The 24514-nt window shown below is 41.2% G+C and overlaps 2 protein-coding genes across 2 annotated transcripts in view; both read right to left on the bottom strand.

Moving 5' to 3' along the window:
* The window catches only part of LOC117508513 (neuropilin-1a-like), a 29939-nt gene extending 9738 nt beyond the window's left edge, over positions 1-20201 (bottom strand). The window contains 3 exon segments of the mRNA XM_034168328.1: positions 4699-4931; positions 8654-8855; positions 20118-20201. Coding sequence (XP_034024219.1) covers positions 4699-4931; positions 8654-8855; positions 20118-20201 — 519 coding nt within the window.
* A 1093-nt stretch (positions 20202-21294) lies between these two features.
* Positions 21295-24514, bottom strand: part of LOC117512033 (neuropilin-1a-like) — a 193174-nt gene continuing 189954 nt past the window's right edge. Inside the window, 1 exon segment of the mRNA XM_034171984.1 lies at positions 21295-23452. Coding sequence (XP_034027875.1) covers positions 23166-23452 — 287 coding nt within the window. The 3' untranslated portion in view covers positions 21295-23165.

The following is a 24514-nucleotide window of genomic DNA, read 5'->3' as shown; positions in this document are numbered from 1 at the left end:
GGCGTTCCCAAGCCAGCCGAGAGATGTAATCCCTCCAGCGTGTCCTGGGTCTTCCCCGGGCCTCCTCCCAGTGGGATGTGCCCGGAACACCTCTCCAGCGAGGTGTCCAGGGGGCATCCGGAAAAGATGCCTGAGCCACCTCAACTGACTCCTTTCGACGTGGAGGAGCAGCGGCTCGACTCCGAGCTCCTCCCGAGTGACCGAGCTCCTCACCCTATCTCTAAGGGAGCGCCCAGCCACCCTGCGGAGGAAACTCATCCTCGGCCGCTTGTACTCGCGATCTCGTTCTTTCGGTCATGATCCAAATCTGATGACCATAGGTGAGGATCGGAACGTAGATCGATCGATAAATCGAGAGCTTTGCCCCCCTACTCAGCTCTCTCTTCACCACGATGGTCCGATACAGCGACCGCATCACTGCAGATGCTGCACCGATCCATCTATCGATCTCACGCTCCATCCATCCCTCACTCGTGAAGAAGACCCCGAGATACTTAAACTCCTCCACTTGAGGCCCGGCCAGGCTCAGCCCGAAAGAGTGACGTGGGCCCGCCCTCCTGTGGGTTCACCACCTGCAGAGGGGGCCATTGGGGGTTCGGGTGCAGAGAGAATTGGGTGGCGGTCGAGGGCGGGTGGCCCGGCGGCCTGGTCCATGCTCACAGCCCTGGCTTTTGGGACATGGAGATACTGGTGAGTCAATATTAATAATTTCTTATGTGTCCACCTCGTAGGTTGATCGTTAAAATTAAATTCGTTAGTTCTAAAAGCCATCATAATTATTTATAGGAAAATATTCTATTTTTATTTCTCAAACAAATGTTTGGGGCCTGAAAGCAGGTTTTGATCTTTGGTTTCATTCTATAATACTGGCCTTATTTTTCTACTAAGGTTTGAACTTTGAGAGTGTTTTACACAGGAGAGAAAAGTGAGAAAATGTTAATGCCTGTTTGAGAAAAGTTGTATAATAGTGTGTAGTGAGGGGTTTTACAGCCTTAAAACATCTATAATAATTGTAAAAAAATAACGCTGACTACTTCGCGGATTTCGCCTATCGCGGGTATTTTTAGAATGCAACTCCCGCGATAAACGAGGGACCACTGTATATAGAGAGAGGTCTATGATGAAACAAAGAACAGACTCTCGGCAAATTCTAACAAATTCCATATCCTCTGACATTGGCATAGCATGATAACCAAACACATGGGCCTGTTTAAGGCTCTTCATCGGACCAGTCGAGAGAAGCGCTTACTCCCAGATGATGCACCTCAACTTTAATGTTTAACTACAGCTCGAGCTTCAGCGGATGACAGCGACAGCCAGCTGATGGAGTGAAGAGGGCTTTGTGGAACCTATGGTCCATTAGCCAAGGTCAGGACTGGGGTACAGCGTCTCAGCTGGCTGTTGCTGCATCACCTCGCAATGGGAGACAGTACAATATATGTTGTGTTTGCCTTCATGCACATACCCCAGACCATACCCAATTTCCTGTGGTCATTGCATTGCGCTTTTCCTGTGTTTGTGCCATGTTTACTGTGTACTTGTTGGGCCAGTGATTAGTGATTATGCTGAGAAGGCAGCAGCAGAGTGCTCGTGCTAATCATCAGCTAGGCCTGCATCACGCAAACTCCCTCACCCTGACAGCAGGAACCTCTCAGGGCCACATCATCAGCTTTAATAACAGACAAACACTCAAGGACAGCAAACACCTTCAGCTGGCACTCGTGAACAAACCTGGACATGAATTTAAAATAAACCTCCATCAGTTCATTGCACATTTCAGCTGTAATAGTTTTCTAGTAGGAGTTTCTCCTCACCATGGGATGTTTTTACGTCAACGGTAGTAGTCTCTGGCATTGTGGCACCACCTATCGTGGGACAGTAGCACAGTTAGCCTAGCCTGTTACAGAGTTCAACTTTATTCATATCCGCATCCATCCACAGAATACATTCATGCATTAGACATTAGAACCAGACCGATATAGATTTTTTGGGGCTGATACCGATACCAATATTAGATAGGGAGTAAAAAAATGATGACACTAATATATATATAGATATACAAACATACATAAAAATATTTCATTATCGAACTCTTATAACAAAGAAATGTAATTGAGCTTGATGTTTACAGTTAAGCATAAACTTTATTACAAATCCTATAACCAAAAACCAACCAACATATGTCCACTGGCCATTACACTTCCTTCACTTGGATTGGCAGTCGCCTATGTTGCATCGCCTCAGAATTGCATGCAATAGACTTCTCATCTATTTTGGCCCATCCTAGGGGCACTGTAACCACTGTCAAGTTTTACTGTAAAATGCTCACTTCTGACTGAAAGAATGGCTTTGTTTCTGTGGGTTAGGGATGACGGGTCCCAACCATACTTGGACAGCACTATATAAAAGTAATGTAAGTAACAAAACGAACTTCACGTAACATGGAGAAATGTGGCAGAGGTGGGGTTTGAACTGGGAACCTTCTGCACCGAAACGAAGTGCCACTAACCACAACAATGCCATTGGAGCCAAACCATGTATGACACCATTTCCAACAGTCAAAGTGTATTTCTTGCATATTTTTTTGGGTGGGGGGAGGGGTTGTGGAATAAAAGTTTTCATGTTAGCAAAAAATAACACTGACACGTACAACACACTGGCTGTATTATCAGCCAAACGATACCATCGTCGGGCTCTAATAAAAAACATGCTTTTTGTCCCTCATTCTCAAAACTGCCGTCTGTAGTCCCACGTATCCGCACCTTTTTAATAAAATTCATGGTTAAGACAGTGCCTCTGCTCATCACTGGAGGACTGCTGGTTGTTAATGGGGAGTGCAGGTGGTAGGACAGGCTCAGTTACTGGGTTAGTGGGAACATACTTACTGGGTTAGAAGGGGATAAGACATGGAGGAAGTGAAGACAGAGATGAATGGAGTCAGAATTTATTGTGCCAGATTATGAATCTATGAGTTAACCACTTTGAGTGAAAGGCCAGTAGTCCTGTAATGAGCATCCAATTAGCAATTGTGACTTTTCAGTTGGATTCTTAAGAAACTGGAGTGCAGTTTACCTCTGTACACCACCACCACAATAGAGTTGAAATGACACAGTCAAGATGGTGTTACCCCAAAAATAAATAAATAAATTTAAAAAATGCATAACCATTTAGGAATTATGGCCATTTTTATATACAGTCGATCCTTTTTTCAGAAGTCCAAAGTTAATGTGAGAAATATAACTGCTTGCTGGTTGTTTTGGTGGCTTCCCTCACTAGTCTCCTTCTTGCACGGTCACTCAGTTTTTGAGAGCTGCCTACACCAGACACTAGGTGTTGCCAACCTCTGAAAAATAAATAAGGGACACCTCACTGCCAGGGCCGACCGACCATTGCCTCTCACCCTGCCCAGCGTTACTGTGTGAAATGATTTTTAACCATTTGACTGGTTGACTGACCCTGACTTTAAGTCGATGCATACATGCATTTGTTCTGATACGAACACGTGGAAATTATTATTAGCAATTTATTTTTAGTGCAAAATAAATTTTCACTCACAATTTCAAAATGAGCATTCTGTCCTGCTTCAAAGCATAAAATAAAAAATCTCGCTTGTAGTGCTTAACAACAAAACAACAGAAAATTTGCAATCATCCCAAACAATGTAACAGTGCACATTTACATATTAGTGTAATAAAAGTGCAAAAAAATAAGTTTGAAAAGTAAACAATACTTACAATACTTAGCTGTTGTCGCGCACCTTTTCCACACAGCCATTTCCTTTCTCATTCGCGCCTGTATTTTTGCATTCTTTTTGTTTTTTTTTTTGTTTTGTTTTTTTTTGTTTTTTAGGAGGAGTATAACCGACGTTACAGACATTGCTGTCCGTAGGCATATCTGCAGTGCCAGTGTCGGTTGTCTGTAGCGATTAGATATCAGCCAATGCTGCGCTTGTTACTGTCGTCCAGCGACGTCGTCAGCTCATGACGACGGTATCTTCTTGCGAGCAGATGTCCCTCGACCAATGAGATATAGAGGATTCTGTATTGTCAACCTCGTGTCTGTCAGTCATTGGTGAAGAGCAGGAGAGAGGCTGGGATCAAATTTACCGTAAGTTTCCATATAAAGCGCCAGTCAATTCCATTGACATTTTACAGACTTTTTGATTCTCACAGAATACGGGACAAACTGCGTCCCATTTCAGGTCCAATACGGAACGCACACTTTTATTTCCAAATAAGGGACGATTCCGTTTTTCAAGGGACAGTTGGCAACCCTACCAGACACATTTACCACATAGTAACATATTGTTTGTATTTCCTGATGACTGATGTAAAAATAAAGTTCAAGATTATTCAGTGATTTGGAATGTTCATGTATTCACCTCCAGACTTGTCTAAAGAAAACTGGCTGTGATAGCGATGAATTGTATTTGCAATAATACCCTTATCAAGTTTGTTCAGTAATTTACAGGCTGTGAAAATGAGTGGACTATGTATTAAATGGCTGTAATTTCTAAATGGTCAATGTCACATTTTTGTTAAACCCTGTTAATTAAAGATGGTCTACACTACAAGAACATCTTGAAAATTTCACTTTAGCTCCACTGTGGTGTCCCCATCCTAAGACTTATGGACCTGACTGTATTTGCATATGTGTATGTGTGTGTTTGAGCACACAGGACAAGTGATATCAGATTAGATGCGATATCAAATCTGCAGTAGAGAGGGAAGACATTTGGAAAGTTTTGGTGGCATCAATGAGCGTGACCCAGGACGTGGCGAGAGGAATGATTGATGGCAGTCTCATGAGGGCGATGTTAGCACCTGTCATATCGTAGTCATCACCTGTGCCGCTGTGGCAGCTCGCTTGGTCATCGTCACACTCGTCTGATGGAGTTGTATTTGGAACAAGCGTGGTGGGTGGGACAGTAGCTACACAGAGACACAAAGAGCAACAGGTAACAGGCTATATTTAAGTTAAATGTGTTAATGTGGGGAATGATGTGATTCACATTTCTAAATCTTAAGTCACACTTTATTAAAGCCTGTTCCTTTATCTGCTGAATGCACTCTATCAGGTGGCACCTTCAGAATACTCCCATAACCACTGGAACCACTTTGGTCCCACATTTCTTAATTCAGTACTTTGCGGTACTTCTCAAGCTTTTGATCCTCCTTTGGTGTTGATACATGCATCATGACTGCTCTACTGCTCCTCCTTGGCAACCATCGATAGCACCTGTTCAATGGCCTAGATATGGAAGTCCCTCAGTTTTCAGCTTGATCATCCACCACTTTTTTGGGGTCTCCCATCTGTACTTTTGGACTTCCAGTCTATTCTTCCAGTATAAGTAAGGTACTGTGTTAGCAGTCAGTACAGGACCCAACACTAACTGTACAGCATTGTGATGAGAATCACCGCTGAATGCTTATACATTTTGAGTAGAGATTTGTCAGTGCCATACTTTGAACCCATCATCATGTGATGATGAGTCAGCAGGATTTCAAGATTAGATGACCGAGTGACAAAACGGTAATCAATAATATCAAATATAATGACTGATGACGAACAGACTGATTTGTAATCACTTCATCTTCATGTTAATATTTGCTCTCATGAAAAATTGCAATTTCCTGTAAGTGTTTGTTTGTGGGTTATTGTGTTTACAGTCTTTCATGGGCTGGCTCACTCACATTTTGTGGGTCTAAGCCATTAGTGCAGGGAAAATTAAACAAGTAATATAATGACTTACTAGCCAGGAAAAAAACCTTACAGGAAAGGCAATGCACTGAGATGAGCTGTGGCACATAAGTGAAAAACAAATTGTAGACAGGGATTTTTCTGTCCAATGAGGCTGTGATCACATGATGAGACAAAAATATTGAAATAAAAGTCTCATATATAAGCACCTATGATGTCACCCACTGGGTGGCAGAACGGGATCATACATTTTAAGGGGACACAGGGTAGACATAATGTCATTATCTCATGATTGGGTGATTGTAGATACACCAAAATTTTATTATTTCATCATCATATTACAACTCACTGTAATGCAAAACCTGATATGTTTAATAGTTTGTGAGCTATAGTGTTAGCAAGTTACCAGACTGACACTTATTCACTCACTCATTTGGGGGTTTAAGCAATGCTGAGTGCATGGAATATTCACGAAACTTGAAGTAGTCTTGTTTTAAATCTAAGCCGGGGTTTTCACTTATTTGAGCAATTAGCATCCCTCCTTTTATTGAGTTGAGGAGGTGTGGGTGTATAATAGAGCCAAAGCTAAAAGCAAGATGTTTAGGGTTTGGGTGCCTTAAACCCAAAGATACACAAAGAGAGAGAGGAAAAAGGCTTGCGATTGCTTATAGGCAGGGGCCCTGGCTACCACAGCAGCCTATCATTATGGCCTGCTACACTTTTAGATGTGGGCAGGTCGGAGATCCACTCTGTGCTCTGCTGCTGCACAGCCGTGCTGTGGTGTTTGTGCGTGTGTTTTCACGGTGACTGTGTAATGAAGCGGCTTCCCCCAGTGCACAGGGAGGAAAACGCACAAACAGATAGAACACTGTCTGAAAATATCTGTGTGAAGAGTGTGTCTGTGTGTGTTTTTATGAATGCGTGCACATGTGTGAGAGGCAATGCTCTCTTTCTGTTCCTCTGCCAGATGAAATGAGGCAGATCAGCCCCTGTCAGATTCAGGGTGTAGAAGGTCAGGGATGGGGTCAGGCTGCATCAGGGGAGCCTCTCACAGAAATGAGGATTTAGTCCTCCTGCTACGGCTCCGTACGCAGACACACACTTGCACAAGCACCTGTGTATAAGTGTGATTGTGCGCACGTGGCTCTAACCACATGTTTGGCAGGGTGACTGCAGTAGTTCTGTGTGTGTGTTTGGAATTAACAGTGAAAACAAGCATTATCGTCTGACTAAAGCTCCCGGTGGAAGTCCATGAGGCTTACAACAGAACGGGCCTCCCTGAAATCCAATATGTAAATCCATTTAGGGCTAGCCTGCTACACACTCTTATATCGCTGAGCTGCTTCTCTGCTACAATGAGCTTCCAGAGAGTTAGATAAAGAGCTGAGGAAAAAGATGGGCTAATTTTAAAGATAGCAAAGTGTGTGCGGCCCTTTGAAAGAAGAAAGACAGGCAGGAGTTGGAAGGAGTATGATGGGGGCCAGGCTGCAATAATCCTACACAACCAGGTAGGCTTTCATTTGATCTCCTTCAGAAGCTGTTAGCTATAGGGGCAGCTTTGACGTTACAGAGAAACAAGATGACGAACCCTCGGAGGGATAAAGAGCAAGAACTGCACAGCTGTTGGCTCAACACTGGGAGCCTTCACACACTTTAAATAACTTGGACTGTAAGAATGACAAGACACTGGAGCTACTTGGAGCCACATTATTAGCTCAGATGATGGATGGTTCACCTGCATGTGTCTCTGTCAAGTCACAACAGATGCGAATGCATGTGTGCACAGTCTGGGAAGTGGAATTTTAAGCCTAAATATCTTGAAGGTCATTGTGGTGGAAAGATAATGTAATTACTGCAGGCAGAAAGATAAATGTCACCACTGAGTGCGACAGTGACACTGGATGGTTCCATGACAAAATCCCAATGGACATAATCCCAGTGGACAGAATCCCAACTCCTTATTACAAAAAATGGACAAAATCCCAGTCTTATTCCGAGTCCCATCTCAATTGTTAAGAGTTTTCATCTTTTTCAAAGTAGTGATCAGATTATCAGGTGCCAAACGTGAGCACTGTGTTGAGATGACACCATAGCTGTTTAAAGGTATCAACTACATTAATGTAAGACACTAACCCTAAAACTAACCCTAACACTAACCCTAACCCTAACACTAACCCTGACACCAACCCAATCACTAACCCTAACACTAACCCTAAAACTAACACTAACCCTGACACCAACCCAATCACTAACTCTAACACTACACTAACCCTAACACTAACACTACCGCTAACCCTAACACTAACACTACCGCTAACCCTAACACTAACCTGAACACGAACACTAACGCTAACCCTAAGCCTATTATATTTTATATTTAGATTTCTTTGTGAAACTGGGATTTTGTCCACTTTTGTAATGATAAGTTGGGATTATGTCCGTTGGAATTTTTCCTGTCACCACACTGGACACCACGTATGCTATTGAATTTTAGAATGAGGAACTGATCAGCATCACATTTCCATATCACCTGACATTGTCCTGCATGTCTGGAGCAGTTTTGGGTTCAACCTACCACTTGGGTACCTGGGGTGAAGGGAGAGTTTTGGGATTGGGCTTTTGACTTGCAAACGCAAAATGTCATGGAAAAATATAAGGTTTGCAATGGTTAGTGTATGAGGGGCAAATGAGAAGTTTTGAGCCTGACAGAAAAAATAGGATGTGATTCTCCATCTTCTGAATTCTGAGAAATCAACATTTTCTTGAATATGTGACATTTTGACTCACTGGGCACAATGTAGAGAAATGTATCTCAGTATACATGATACATCAATCGAAGCTGCTGTGGCAACACTTAGCAAAAATATGGAGGAGCTGAAAGAACTTGCTGTCAAATGCAGCGGACCAATCATAGTTTTCATAAGAGCAGTGAATGAGGTTGCAGTCTACCTACCTTCAATCTCGCAGCCTAGGAGCTCAAGTCGAAGGCCCATTCCAGCAGGAGTTGCCCTCTCTGGGTAAATCCTGATAAAGCGGGTTAGCAGAGGCTCCACATTTCTCAGTTCAGGAGTATCATAGTTACTGTTCCCTTCAAAGAGCTGGTACAAAGAAAACAAGAACGTGTGAAAAGTACTATATTTATCATATTGTAAATACTAAGATTATTTCACAGAAGGCTCTAAATGTAGAAATCATATGTCACACTTATCCCTGCCTTCTAAAATTGAGAAGAGTGAAAAGCAGATGGGTGACTGCTGGGAAAAACAGTAGAAGATGATTGACTCTCTCCCATTTTGCTGACATTTAAAGCCCAGACAATTAATGCATTGGAAGACGATGAGTATAGCATGACATTCACCTCGGTTAAAAGCAATGTCAGCCTTATCAAATCTGCTTGAGATCCTCCTCCAGTGATGAAACCAATGAGGGGAAAACGGAAGGATTGTGGGGTGAGAGAAAAGCCAGCAAAGTTAGAGTTCAGCGACGATAGAAGTCGATTAATAGGTGTGATCAAGTGAAGGAGCCTGGTATGTTGTAGATGTTGGGAACCTCTTAGCAAAGGGAACAGAAGCAGCTAACTAGGATGGGAGGATATAGATCTTTCTCACTCTCATCATAAATCAACCATCAGCCCATCTGGATCAGATTTATGCCCTGTCAGAGGTGCTTGTAATTGGGGACAGGCTGCTGCAGCTCTTCTTGGAACCCCGTGTGACTGTGCATGTGCTGTGTTGTATATTCCTCATGTGTAGGGGGTACGGACGCTGTGGAAAGTATTGGAGTCTTTTTTCTTTGTGTGTTGTGACACTGGCAGATAAATGTTGGGTTGCTACCTCCTCTTTTCTCCTCCCTTTCACTCTGACTCTCTTGGTTCCTCCTTCCTCTCTGCAGATGTTTCACTATCCACTGAAAGTGCTGAACAGTATGTGTTGTGCAGAATACAAAGCAGCGAGGAAGAAGTGGGAAAGGATGCAGCGAGACTCGAGAGATGCTTATCCTAATGTGATTCGAAGCACTGCTGAAATTGACTCGCAATGGCTGCTGAATGACTCACAACTGTGCTGTGCAATGCTCTGGTGGAAATTGACTAAATGCATCATAATCGGAATTGATGATCCGAAGTATGAGAGGGACATTTTTTGAAGCATGTGTTGGAATAATTTTTCGCAACATTAAAGGGGAGGCCGAGTATGTCCTATTTGCCTTATGCAGAACTTTATGCACACAAACAGTAGCGGCTCCTGAAGTGATTACTTTAAGTAGCTGTAGAACCAAGGTGGCTTTTAATGACCCAAACTTCAATACCAGAAGTTTGAAGTAGAATCAGTGCTGCAGTACAATTACACTGACCGTGTCATGGATTCCACTGCAGGCCCATCCATCATCCATCCATCCATCCATCCATCCATCCATCCATCCATCCCTCATCCATCCATCCATCATCATCCATCCATCCTGTACTTGGATCATGAACGACACCCTATCACCCAGGGAAATGGGCAAGTCGAGCGATTCAACAGAACATTGCTACAATGTTGAAGACACTTACTGACAAGCAGAAGACAAACTGGAAAGAATCCTGAACAAGTTGATCTATGCATACAAATGCATACGATGTGAGATAACAGGTTTCTCTCCCTTTTTACCTCTTATTTGGAAGGTCCCCAAGGTTACCTACTGATCTCCTGTTTGGTCTCACTGCTGAGCAGGAAAACCTACCACCGAAATACATGGAAAAATGGAGAAGTGGAATGCAGGAAGCATATGATGTTCAAGCGAATGCAAAGAAGTCAACAGTATAGGTAAAAGACATCATGTTGGAAAAGCAAAGAGCTCACTGTGTATCCCGGTGATCATGTCCTTGTTGAAATCTGACACCCAGAGAAGGCACTGGTAAACTTCATAACCACTGGGAACACTATCCACATTGTGACCCACCAGGTTAGAGAAGACATCCCTGTCTACGATGTTAGACCTGAGGTAGGATGAGGACGGTCAGGAATCTTCCATCGCAACCTGGTGTTCCGTGTGATCACTTACCATTGGAAATCCAACCAAAAGGAATGCCTAACCAAAAGAACATATGACAGAGACAACCAAGGACTCCACAACTCAGGAAGAGGATGAGGACGAGTCACCAGTGTTGAGTACAAGCCAGTGGTTGAGGAAAGCTCTGTGATAGACACAAACAAATCTGAGACACAATAGGAAAATGGACCACAGCAGGACGATGATAATCAGAGTGAAGTCATTCAACCAGATGAACCTGTGACGGATGAGGATCCTGTAACCCTGCTTCTAGACCCACCTGAACACCACAGACAACAAGGTTATGACCTACCAAAAAGAGAAAGACGAGCCCCCAAAATCTTCACCTATGACCAACTTGGAACCCCTGCATGCTATAGTGCTGCACATGCAAATGATATGCTTTATCAGATTCAGCCACCATACAGAGAAGTGCAGCCAATGACAATGTGGATGAGCCCATTTCCAGTTTACCAACCCTTACTCACGCAGGGATACTGAGTATAACACTACAGACAAACACTACTACACTTAGGATAATCTGCAAATAAATTTTGTCAATTTGCATAAAGGTATTATTACCAGAATGAGTTACTATGTTGCCATTGCCCATAGCAGTTAAGACAACTAAACCATACTAGTAAAGAGCTGTTGCTTCATAATGTTTGTGATGTCGGGACAACATCAACTTTTGCGGGGGATGTGTGATAAATTAATTTTATTAGAAACTGGTAATTGATATTGATAATTGCATGAGGCAGCAAAACAGTCATTAAAAGCAGTTTTAAAATCATAATTAAAATCAGTCAGTTAAAACAGTAAAATTGGGAGTTAATTTATAAACAAATGCCTGAAATGTAAAACTCTTTCATAATTAATGATTTTGAAATTCATTTTGAATTACATTAAAATTGTGAGAGCTGTTAAAATGTTAAGTGCTACGAAAGAGCTAAAAATGGGTTAAAACAAGGTTAAAAAGGCCATAAACTGATCAGGTTATTTTATCTGGGATCCACCTGTTGAGCCTTCAGAGAGACTGATGGTGATTGATTAGTTATGCCTGCAGAGGCCAGGAGGGGGAGTTCGTGGTCACGATGCTTCATTCTCAATCAAGCTGCCAGTGAGGAAACCTTGTGTCTGAGAGGTCTTTATTAATATTTCACCTTTTCAGGGTGTAACATTTTCAATATTTTTTTAAATCATTTAACTACATACAGCAACACATCCAGGTACAGGTATCAAAATAAATACAAAAATAGTTAAGCTATCACATTTACATACATTTACAATTTCTGATGATTTATTTAATTAATTTATGCAGCTCCTGCTCTGTAACTCCGTGTCATGCAGTGACGTGCGTGACAGTTTAAAGTTCTCCGTCTCTTGATTAACAACCTTAACAAGCTTTTCTTTCTACAGTCATCACCTCCAAATCAAAGGTAAGCTGTACATTTTCCTCTTTTACTGACTTCATGCTGTAAATGTGCAGACTTTTGTGATCCATTTATCAGCGTGCACGCTACATAATATGGCAGAAGAAGGATTAAAAGCAGAAAAGTGTCAAATCACAGCCTGTTGTGTTTGATTTAACACCGTGCATGTCAGGCTGCGGGTCCGAGACTGAACTCTGTTTGTAAAAACTAAACGGTTGGACTTTTAAACACAGAAATGACTCCTCTCCCACTTTCCACAAATCAGCGAGTGTCAGACATGAACTTTAATTTGTACCTCTGCACGTCTAGACTGCTCTGGGTTTTTAATGGAAATACATTGCGATTGGACGGGACATTTATCCAATGTGATACAGGAATCCTGCATCGGGACGTGCGCGTCATTAATGGCCGGGTCAACATTTCCACTGAATTGTTTTTCCTTCCAAATGTATGATCCATCATCAAAATGTTATCTGCGTGCGCACTGTAAAAACTTAAAATATGATAAGAGACAAAGGATTGAAAGCAACATTGTGTGAAATCACAGCTTTTTGCTGTGTCTGAGGATGTAACAGGTCACGTCACACTTGGAGCTGCAGGCTGTAGCTCCAAGTCTGAACACGGTGTGAAAAAAATAAGTGGTCAGACTTTTAATCACAGAAATGACTCTGGTTCCACATGCAGGGGTTTAATGGAAATACATTGCGATCGGATGAGACATTTTATCGGATGTGAACGAAAAATCCGCTGTACAAAATCAGTTATATATGATGTTTGTTACATGGAAAACAATACAAAAACTTTGTGACTTTTTTGTCCGGTGACTGTGAATATCTGGTTTGTACGACAGTGGTTTAGATGAGTTTTACTGTACATGGGACTGAACAATAAATTTACATCTCAAAGCTTTGACGATGATGTCGGCTTCCATCCCACACAGCTGACTTTATTTTCCCAAATTTTTCTTCTGTTCGGATCTGAAGGGAATCTGCACGTCTTGAAGCCTTGCTGTATCTATTTGTGCCTCCAAATGCACAGCAACCCGACATTTTCAGCAAATAAATAAATACAATAGCTGGATTTACATGCAGACAGATTAACTGCGAACTCTATTTTGAACCCAAGATGGAACCATGAGTCACGTGACTAATTTTTTTGATTCGTCATGTCGCCACCATGGAAATATAGACCTGGAATAGACGTGTGCGCCTCAATCTATTAGTGTCGCTCACGACAGGAAGGCGCCATTACTAAGGGTGGAGATGTGCAGATCATCAATAATAAACTGACTGCTTTTTTTGCACTAGCGTTGCTATTTCTTAACGGATTTTAATAAATGTAGGCTTGTTTTAAAGCCCGTTGAAAGCTTTTTCCAATGAACCTATGCGTGTGTGGGTGAAAAAAAACTTTTATGTAAAATGCAGAAATTTGGGGAAATTATGACAAACTGTGCTGCTTTTCTCACTCCATTGTCGCGAGTGGTTAACAGATTTTAATAAAGTAGGCTTGTTTTGAAGCCCTTTAATTGCTCTTTCTAATGAACCCATACATGCCTGGGTAGAAATTTGGGGGAAAATATACCATTCTGTTCATTTACTGTGATGGTTTTTTTTCTTGTCATCATAATTCTCGATGGATTTTTATAAATGAAGCCTTGTAAGTTGTATTCAAGCTGATTAAAAGCTCTAATGAACCCATGCATGCCTGGATAAACAATCCTTATATATTAAAATATAAATCTGAAGTATGCCTGGCCATTGTGCTCATCTACCTTGCTGCTTTTTCCACTGTGATATTGTTGCTAGTCTTTTAATGACAACAACATATATATGATTTTACTAACATTTTATTCCAAGTAGATATAAAGCCATTCAGAATTTATGACTTTTGACCCTCAGTCAGGGTAAAAAGTACCACCCCATTCCCCCCAACCACACTGTTAAAATTATATGCTGCCTGTGACCACCATGTACATATAATATTAAATAACACTGGTATATATACGAGGTCTATTAGATAAGAAACCGACACTTTTATTTATTTTTTTAACTATATGGATTTGAATGACGTGCGATTACACCAATCATGCTTGAACCCTCGTGGGCATGCGTGAGTTTTTTCACGCGTCGGTGACGTCATTTCCCTGTGGGCAGGCCTTGAGTGAGATGTGGTTCAGCCGTCTCGGCTGAATTCCTTTGTTTCACACGCTGCTCGAGACGGTGCGCCTTGCTTTACCAACATTTTTCTGGACCTGGAGGAATATCCGAGTGGACACTATTCGAGAAATTTAGCTGGTTTTCGATGAAAAGTTTAACGGCTGATGAGAGATTATGGGGTGTTTCTGTCGCTGTAAGGACTTCCCACGGAGCGGGACGTCGCGCAGCGCTTCCAGGCGCCGTCGTCGGCCTGTTTCGAGATGAAAACATCCTAATTTAAGGCTTAATTCACCCAGGACGTCGTGAGAGAACAGAGAAGATTCAGAAGAGGCCGGCATGAGGACTTTATGCGGACATTCCACTGTTTAAGTACATTTTTTAATGAAAGACGTGCGCACAAATCTGTGTGCGCCGCGACAGGAAAAAACACCTCCGTGTTGAAAACCATTTGTAAAATTCAGGTGGCTTTTGATGGCTTTCAACAAGTGAGTAACTGAGAAATTGTTTAACAGCTTGGGCATGTTCCAACTTGCCCATTAAGGTTTCCAACGGAGGTGTTTTTCCTGTCGCGACCCCCCGCGGTCGGGTCCGGCCCGACATGCGACTCTGCCCGCAAGTTCTTTCATTACAAAATGTCCGTTAACAATGGAATTCCGTATAAACTCCTCATGCCGACTTCTTCTGAAAGTTCTCTGTTCTCTGACGACTTACTGGTCAACAGAGCCTGAAATGTGGAAGTTTTCAACTTGAAACGGCGAGACGCTGCCGCCTCGAAGCGCAGATCGCCGTCAGGCGCCGTGGGCCGTCCTTAAAGCGACACTACCAGACCAAAATCTCTCATCAGCCGTTAAAATTTTTACCGAAAACCAGCTGAATTTATCGAACGGTGTCCACTCAGATGTGCCTTACAGTTTTGAAAAAATTTTGATCAAACAAAGCAGCAGTCTCTGAGCCATTCCTAAAACAATGAAAAAATCGACGAGAGGGTGGGCGACTCCTCACTCAAAGACTGCCCACAGGCGAATGACGTAACCGACAGGCTTGAAAAAAACTCTCGCATGCCCCGAGGGTTCAAGCATGTCTGATGTAATCACACGTGACTCAAATCCATATGGTTTTGAAAAGGTCGGATACTTTTCTAACAGACCTCATACATAAATATATTTAAACATTTTGTTTCTGTATTGTATGCATGTGAACGCAGCTTAATGAAAAGAACTTATGGCATTTAGTTATAGTCTCAGTATATCAATATTCAATTTATTTTTATTTTATTATTTTTATTTATTTTTATTTTATTAAATTTACATTTATTTTACATAATTACATTAAGGCTATTGTACAGTTCATTTTAGTATTCGAGAATTTGTTTTTGTAGTTGGTGCAGTTGATGGTGAAGCACTGGATGCCTTTTTTTCCCCCTCATTTCGCTCCACCCTTATGGGCCTTTCACACTGAATACTTCAGGCCAGTCCGTCAACGCATCCGACGCATGACGTCAGATGCGTCGCTTCAGAAGCGGCAAGGGGGCGGAGATTGCCCGTCACACTCTGGCTGTTTCCACAACCTGAAAAAAGTTCAGCGATCGCCATCTTGAATTTGGGTCGCCTGAACCACAAAAAAAGCTTTAAAAAAACAGCAATAGAACGATTCTCCCATTACCCTGCGGGGAGAAGATTTTTTTTGGCTACTTTTCGAGTGACGCTGACCGAGGGAGGACTGACGACTTGGTGGGATATCGATCGAACCGCGACAGCAGGCGACCTGACCTTCAGCATCATCACTGGGCAGAGCGAGGCAGGCAGCCGTGGGGATGGAGGAAACCCACTCAGTCCAAAATCTCCCACTTTTTGGATATATGCGAAGTCCCAGTTTGCCCAACGGAGTTTAGTTCTGCAGCTTATCGAGGTGAGGATAATATTAAAATAAAACGTACGTTTACTGAACTGCTGTGAGGTTTAATGATCGGCTAACGTTAGCATAGCCTTTTAGCACAGTTGATCTGAGTGAACGCTTTAATTTTGTAAATGGTTCAGTTTTGTTTTTGTTTTTTTACCAAATAAAGCTACAGCTTTTTTCAGACACCACAAAAGCTCAACTTTAAATAACTTATTTTTGCGGGCGTTTTTCCCCCCCCCCTTTTTTTTTTTTATATATAAACTGTTTAGTGTTTCTTTATAATTAAAGAAATATTTTTATTTGTCTGAATCAGGAACATTTGCTGTGCAGACAACCAAACTTCCATTGATGACCTGACACCACAAAGTCCATTCGAAAGAAAACATCTCTGCTCTTCAAAATAGGACAAAAGTGTCTTCAGCAACACCACCAGAGTTCAAAGCTGCAGAAGAGACCTTCATCTGGTCCCGAGAATCCACCATAACATCACCTGCTTCTAAATAAAAGGCTCTTTCAACAGCAACTATTTTATTATTTTTAAAAAAGCTGTTTCATTTTATATTTTAACAATAAATGAATGGATCATTAAAAATGTCCACGAAATCAAAGTCAAAAGACATTTGCACAGGTAGAAGCTCTCCACTTATTGCGCTCAAATTCATATTTTAGAAATGACTGTCCTGATAACAACATTAAAGGCAATTACATATTTTGGCGAAATTACAAGTTGAAATGACCATTAAAAAAAAAATCATCATGAGGTTTATGTCACAGAAATCCTACTTTACAATCACACTGCAGTCATTGTTAAATTATTTCCTGTTGCATTTATAATAAACATTTGTATTTATTTACAGTGTCTGTTTTTCTGGTTGAAATGAGATATAAATAATCTACCAGACTTAAAATGTTGTTTTGTCTAAAAATAAATGTCTGAGGTTCCTTATGTTAAACAAGAAATTATCTAATCTGAAATAACAGGTGGTTTTAATTTACAAATGAAAGGTTTCTAAAGAACCATTTATTGATTTATTTAGCTATTTTAATTACAAGTGTTCTAAACTTTTTTTTTAACAGTAATCAGAAATTCTGAGGTAACAAAAAAGATTTCGAAGGATTTTCTTAAGAAAACTGCTCCATAAATGAGCAGTCCTGTGACACGTATGTTTTGTACAGATCAGTGGTTTCTGCACCGATCCATTTTGTAGAGGTCAATGGTTTCTGCCACTAGTCTTCTGTGTTTGGGCCCAATGCGTCGTTCCTATTGGACAACGCAAAGGTACATAACAGCTCAGAGCATCGAAAGTTGGATTGGATTGAACTTTGACTGCGTCAGCCTGCTGAGAAGCGGCAATGCACGCTCCCGTCAGAAGCGTCGGTTTAGCTCGGCTTTTGACGCGACGCATCTGGCGTATCAAAATAGCAACGCGTATCATTGAAAATAATGCTTTTTAGACCGAATTTTAACACATCTGACGTATTCAGTGTGAAAGGTGTGTTAGTAATGGCCACCTTGCGGCACGCCGCTAGTCATGTGATGTCCATTCCAGTCTTTATTTCCATGGTCGCCACTCTCTCTAATCAAGGCACTCTAGTTCAACAAAGTTAACACTGCCCTCTGGTGGTAAAATAGAAAACGACATTTCCAGTTGGATTATCACTCAGGCTGCTTGATGACTTTCAGATTGACATCATTTAATCATCTTAACTAACACATTTTTTATATGAGTATATTCTTCATGCCTAAGCTCATTTCTTTGAGGAAACACACCGCATCATATTTTGATTGCAGGTGTAGATCACGTGATGCACAAATAAATAAAGCCACTGTGTCTGCATGCTTAGTTAATTGGTTAATTAATGTTCAGGACTGCTGTGCAGAGGAGTGGTGTGTGTAGATTGAAAGGCGATTAAAAAGCGCTGTGTCGCACAGCTTCTTGTGGTTAATAGTGTGTGAAGGATGCGCAGAAGAATAATGTATTGAGTGAAATGTGTTTGTTTGTTGTTATGGTTCATAAGTGATGTTAATCTGAAACGTGGTAAAGACATTAATTGTTATGCCTCTGCGGTCTCATCAGGAATATGAAGTCTGTTCTCATTTCACTGTCAAAGTATCTCTGCAGAACTTTGAAGGAACCAAAATTGGGTGAAAATAAAGACTGGGCCCAGCTGAGAGCAGCTCACATCAGCTTCTCATTTGTGGTCAGCACCCGCCCTTCACCCGATGCTGTCATTTTCACCGCTGGTTACCACTCCAATCATTTGACTTTCCACACATTAGAGACTTCGCTGGTCTTGTTCCCATTTGGAGACGTGGACAGAAATACTTTAGCACGCAGAAAGCTGCTTACCAATTCTACCATGACATCAAAAATCACTCCATTTAAAAGAGTACTCCATTTAAAACTTTCTTTTTATGGTATGATCAAATCAACATGTTATAGTTTTAGAATATTATACTGTGATGTGTTTGTCACTAAATACTCTCACTGCACTATACCAGAAATTAGTTTGCCATGAGCACATCAGTCTAGAATGAGCTGTCACACAGTGTAACTACTACATCTCACACACCTGACACACATTCATGGAAGTTAGTTCTTTGTGATTCAGTGAAATAGTATATGGTTCTCTGTGTGGTCCTGGCATTTGGTCAGTTTTGTCCAAGTTTGAACCACAATCATATACTAACACACAACAATTCCACCATGTTCAGTCCATACTGACTCCAAACTGTTTGACTTAAACCGTTACAGCTTTGGGCTTGACCTTTCAAGAGCACCCAAGGACAAGGGTCAGGTCATGTGGCCAATGGAAACATAATATGACATCATACGTGTGTTTAATATTAGCCATAGATGTAGCTTCAAACCTATATAGTCCCCGAGGCCTATTGGATGACAGTGCTGATCTACGGTTTCTGCAATGTGAAGCAGACGACAGTCTACAGCTCCTCCTGGACAGGAACGCCAGTCTGATACAGGTTACTTCCCCAGTCAAGGCCGGGACCTAATTACTACTTGGTGGACTTTGTATGTATCTGTCTGTCTGTCTGTCTATCTATCTATCTATCTATTTCCCTGGGGGCGGTAACAATGGACAGGATAGCACACGTGCACACTGCAGTCTATGCTGTTACTTAACATAAGGACTTTTAAATTCCAAAAATAAGCAAGATGGACTAGTAAATGTGTTGGACAACATAGTAGATCACAGTTTGGAAAATGAATAAATAAATCATCAGATGGACATGGATTGCTGGCCTCCAGCAACATGGAGATGTGAACAGTGGATTTATACAAGAAGCACTTAGCTTGTGGTGTGTAGCATAAGGACCTTTAAATTATAAAAATTAACATGATGTACAAATGAATGTGCAATGGACAAAATATGGAATGCCATTTCATGGTGTTTGGACAAAAGAAATCATCATGTGGACATACAGTAGTTTGCTAGTCCATAGAGTTGGAATTACTACATTAAAAACAAGCCCATTGATTTCTGAATCAGCTATTTAATTTGGGAATTTATTTTTGGCATTTCTTCTTTTATTTTTGGAATTTATTTTGTATAGTGCTTTGATTCTGGGAAATTTATTATTATTCATTCATTCATTTCCCATACCCGTTACTCTAATCAAGGGTCATGGGGGTGGGGGTGGGGTGTGAGGCTGGGTACACCCTGGGACAAGATGCCAGTCTATTGCAGGGCTAATAATAATAATAATAATAATGTGTGATTTTTAAGGATATAAGTTGCACCAGAGTACAAGTCAAAGGACCTACCCAACTAGTAAAAACAAACAAAAACAACACATATTTTAGGAAATATGGTGTTTATGGTGTGAGGAAAATGTAAACACAGCAGCAATTCCAATAAATTATTTTGACAATTTTCATACCTTCTGGATAAATTCTTTGGGAATTGTCTCAACATTATTCCCATTTGTCACACATTTACTGTCTCCCTCATGTTTGCAACCCATGCTGTCGACAGTACCTCTTGCAAGTGACTGGTAGCAGTGCACTGTATTGTGAAAAACAGTGACATAAACTTTGACTATAGACACTCACCTGGTCTTTTAACTAATTTTTCCCCCAAACCAAATCAGACTGCCTGAGCCTCAATCAAATCAAAACTCTTTTGAGTTAAGTTGTTCTCTCTCACACACACACACACACATACACACACACACAAAACCAAAACAAACCCTGACATGCCACTATATTTACAGGGTACATGCCTAGGTATTTCCAAAGTTTAGAAATGCCTTAAAACAGTACTGGAGTACCTTTAAATATGCTGTGATGTTTTTTTTTATTTGAGTTGTGCCTTTGGAAAGTGATAGCAGGGTATTTTTTTCTGAAAACGTGCTTCCACATTACTTTGATGCAAACAACAGATGTTTGAAAGTGCTGCTTGCGAGGCATCACAGTGCAGCTGCAGATGGCGAGCATGTGTATTCAGAAGACTGGGTGCATGGACACAACATAAGATTACTCTGTCTTCTTAAGGCCTTGCTGTTTATTATTTTTTTCCTCCTACAACAGCAAATTACAGAAGCAGTATTGAAAATAAAAGTCTTTTGTTGTTTTGGTAAAAAAAAAAGAATAAAAAGAAAGAAAATCTGAACGACAGTACAAAACAAAACATTTTACCATGTAAACGCATCGGGATGGAAAATCTACGTTTCTTTTCAGTCATGAAAACAACTCTACATTTCTGAATTATATCACATAATCTGAAACTATATATTTTTTTAAAGATGAAATAATTGAACACATTTTTGTGTTTTTCTTTCTTTTTTTTTTGGGAAATGAACACTATAAAGTCATAAATCTCTTAAATATATTTATCAGTGCAACATTGTTTTGAGTCCACGCTACAGTATCCTTTTTCTCTAGTTCAGCAGATGATATTTGAGCTATAGTCATCTATAGCTAAAAGCACAGAGCGCACGCCAACGTTGCAGAAAGTGGGACATCAAATCTGAAAAGAACAAACTGAGAATGTGTTCACCACAGTACGACATATGAAGCACAATAATGCAAAAGACATCCCTCCCATGGGGAGCAGGATTCCGATTGCCGTGGTGTATAAACCACCGAGTTCCAGCTCCCATGGGTCCTTCTTCCTGCTACAGTCTCATAGTGAGTTCACACAGCCTGCTCCACAATTGTGTTGGTGAGATTGTCCCACTTATCCACCTGCACAGAGTCTCAGAGACATTGAAGAGTTCACATGGACGTGATGGTTGTTTTAAACTTAAAAACAGAGAAAACGGGGTTGCTCTTTCCTGCAGGTGTCGTACCCTGATGCTTCCTAATTTCCACACAGGGAAAAGTGAGCGTCAGTTGTTGTTGATGGCTGTTTGGTGAACTATGTGTTGGTTACCCCCCAAAATCCCATCCGGAAACATGAAAGAGGCAGCTGTCCTTTGGTAAAATGGCGGGGAGGCCATGTTGATGCCACTCAGTTCCCCGCTGTACAAGTGTCCCTTCTTAATGACAATCAGCTGTGACATCACAAGGTTATGGCTGCTACATGTGAAACTCTTGGATGCTACAATACAGCATGTGAACAATACAAACATGTGGCTACAGTAATGATAGCACCATTCTTCAGTTAGCGTGTTAACCCTCCGTTAGCCTACCAAAGAGGGAATCCATAACAAAGTGCATTCAGGCGGAGTTTATCAAGATGTGTACAAAAACCAATCCACAGTGATGTTCAGACGCGGCGAGCTCGTCTAAGGTGTTAGCCAAAGCAAAGCAATAATGATTGTTTTCTTTCTTTCGTCTTTTTTTTGGTATTTGGCAGACATTTCAGACATGTTAACGCCTCCTTTGCTGTTAAAATGAGAGATGTGTGCATGTTTGATGTCAAACCTACAGCAGAGATACGATGAAGAATGCTTCCGTCGTTGCCTTCCGACTTGGATTTGTCCTCCGACGGTATTGGCGACAGAGGGCTTGAACGCGCGTTGAAATTGCAGTAACATCACACAGATTGTGCTCGTCACGAGCCAGGGTGATTTTAAAAGTGAAACCATAACACTGCACCTTCCACAAAACAGTCATAAGATTGTATTTACACACACACCTCGTGAAAAAAGGGATACTGCAGCTTTTTTTTCTTTTTTACTTTCTTTAAAAAGGGCAATAAAATATATTAAAACATATTTACAGTTTGTAGGTTTTGGACAAAAAAACAAGCCAAACAAATCATTGTGATGGACTAAATAAATGTGCCCCTGTTTGCTGTCAACATCACTGAAGGTAAGTACATAAAAAACCAAAATCAACAGAGGAGGCCAGCTGAGATGTACTAAAGGCACTGTCAGAACCATACGTTGCCATGGATGGGAACGTCACTTTAGAATGATGGAGGTCAGAGGTCAAAGGGGAGAAGGGATATGTATCAGCGTCATGGGATTATGGGCACACCCTGTACGCCACTCCCTGTATAAATCTACAGTTTTGCCGGATATGGTTCATTTCGGATTTTGATACGTCTCTCCTCAGACTTGAAAATAAACAACAGCTTTCATGAACTGATAATAAAAAAGTTTTCTTCCCAGAAAACGATAAATACTTTAAACATTATTTATAAATTGGTCTCAACACCAGCATCCGATTGTAAAAATGAATGAAAATCAACATAGAAAATTAAAATATCATCTAAATCATCTGTACATTTTTTTACTGTATTTATTTTATACACAGTGTCCCCTACTGGTAGGTTCTTTTTTTTTTTCTTTTTTTTTAACTGCAGCTCCTGAGAAAAGATCAGTCCAAACCTCCGGCAGACACCTAAACCTGACCATCATCCAGTGAGTTTAGGGTGCTGGCAGTCCATCAAGCAGGCCTGCTCATGGACGTATGAGAGGAAATGACTACAGCCAGTTTTGTGCACGTGGCACGATTCATCATGTGCACTCTGTCCCATCTCATGCCTCTGAATACGAGTTCTGTACATTGAGTTTGTCCTTCTTTAGCTTCACCCCATCCACCAGCTCAAAGTTATAGTTCTCCAGTGCCGATAAGTTTCTGTCCGACATGCCTCCATGTGAGCAGGCACAGTACAGAACCACACCACAAATAGCGCCCAGGAAAACCCCCAGGGCGGACATGGCAATGATAGTGATGAGGATGGGGTCGAGCGTCTTCAGCATGTTGCCTGGTCCGCTAATCTCATTGCTCTCCACAATATCTGGGTAGTCAGTGATCTCCTCAACTAGAAAGGACAGACAGAAGCATGAGAGAAGACACAATATGAAACTGTGACTGCTCAAAGTGTGAAGGGTTTGGGGTCCTGAAAACCATTATGAACAACAGGCAAATTAATGCATATATAATAAAAATACAATAAAAGGACACTCATTACAGTACAAAAGTCCACCAAGCCCACCAAAGCCAAAAAATAGTATATCATACACTGATCAGCCATAACATTGTGACCACCTGCCTAATATTGTGTAGGTACCCCTTCTGTCACCCCTTCAGACAGCCCTAACCTGTTGGGACATGGACTCCAGTAGACCTTTCTGTCAGAACCAACATGAACTTTTTCAGCAATCTGAGCTGCTGTAGCTCTTCTCTTGGATCAGACCACACAGGCCAAGCCTTTATAACCCACGTGCATCAGTGAGGCTTGGCACCCATGACCCTGAAGTTATGGAGATGCTGTGGCCCAGTCAGCTGGACATCACAATTTGGCTCTTGTCCAAGTCATTCAAACCTTAATGCGTCCCCATTTCTTCTGCTTCCAATGCATCAACTTCAAGGGCAAACTTGCTGCATAATATATAGCCCACCAACTAACAGGTGCCATTGTAAAGAGGCAATCAGTAGTATTCCCCTGTCAGTGGTCACAATGCTATGGTTGACTGGTATGTAGTTAACGCTTCATAACCTGTGGGTGAATGTACAGTCAGGTCCAAATGTAGTTGGACAGTGACACAACTTTTCAAATTTTGCCTCTTTAATGTAGACTTTCAATTTTAACTTAAGGAATTACAGCCATTGTTTAATACATAATCTTTACATATTCAGAGCTCATAACTACTTGAACAAAGTAAACATATGGAAAACTGCTCATAGAAATCATCACTTTTCTTTAGACAAGTCAGCAAATGGACACATGAACATCTCCCAGTCACTGACTATGTGTTTGAGTTCATTTACATTGAGCATTAAGAAACAGAAACAGTATTGTACTGTTTGATAAATCTGTCTGGACAGGCAGTTCTCAAAACAGAGTGACCAAGTAAAAGATCTTCCTGTGACAGATGCTTGG

The sequence above is a fragment of the Thalassophryne amazonica genome, chromosome 1 (genome assembly GCF_902500255.1).
Source record: "Thalassophryne amazonica chromosome 1, fThaAma1.1, whole genome shotgun sequence".
NCBI classification, from domain to species: domain Eukaryota; kingdom Metazoa; phylum Chordata; class Actinopteri; order Batrachoidiformes; family Batrachoididae; genus Thalassophryne; species Thalassophryne amazonica.
Note: the sequence above shows the minus strand (reverse complement) of the source record. Positions and strands in the feature narration are given on the sequence as shown.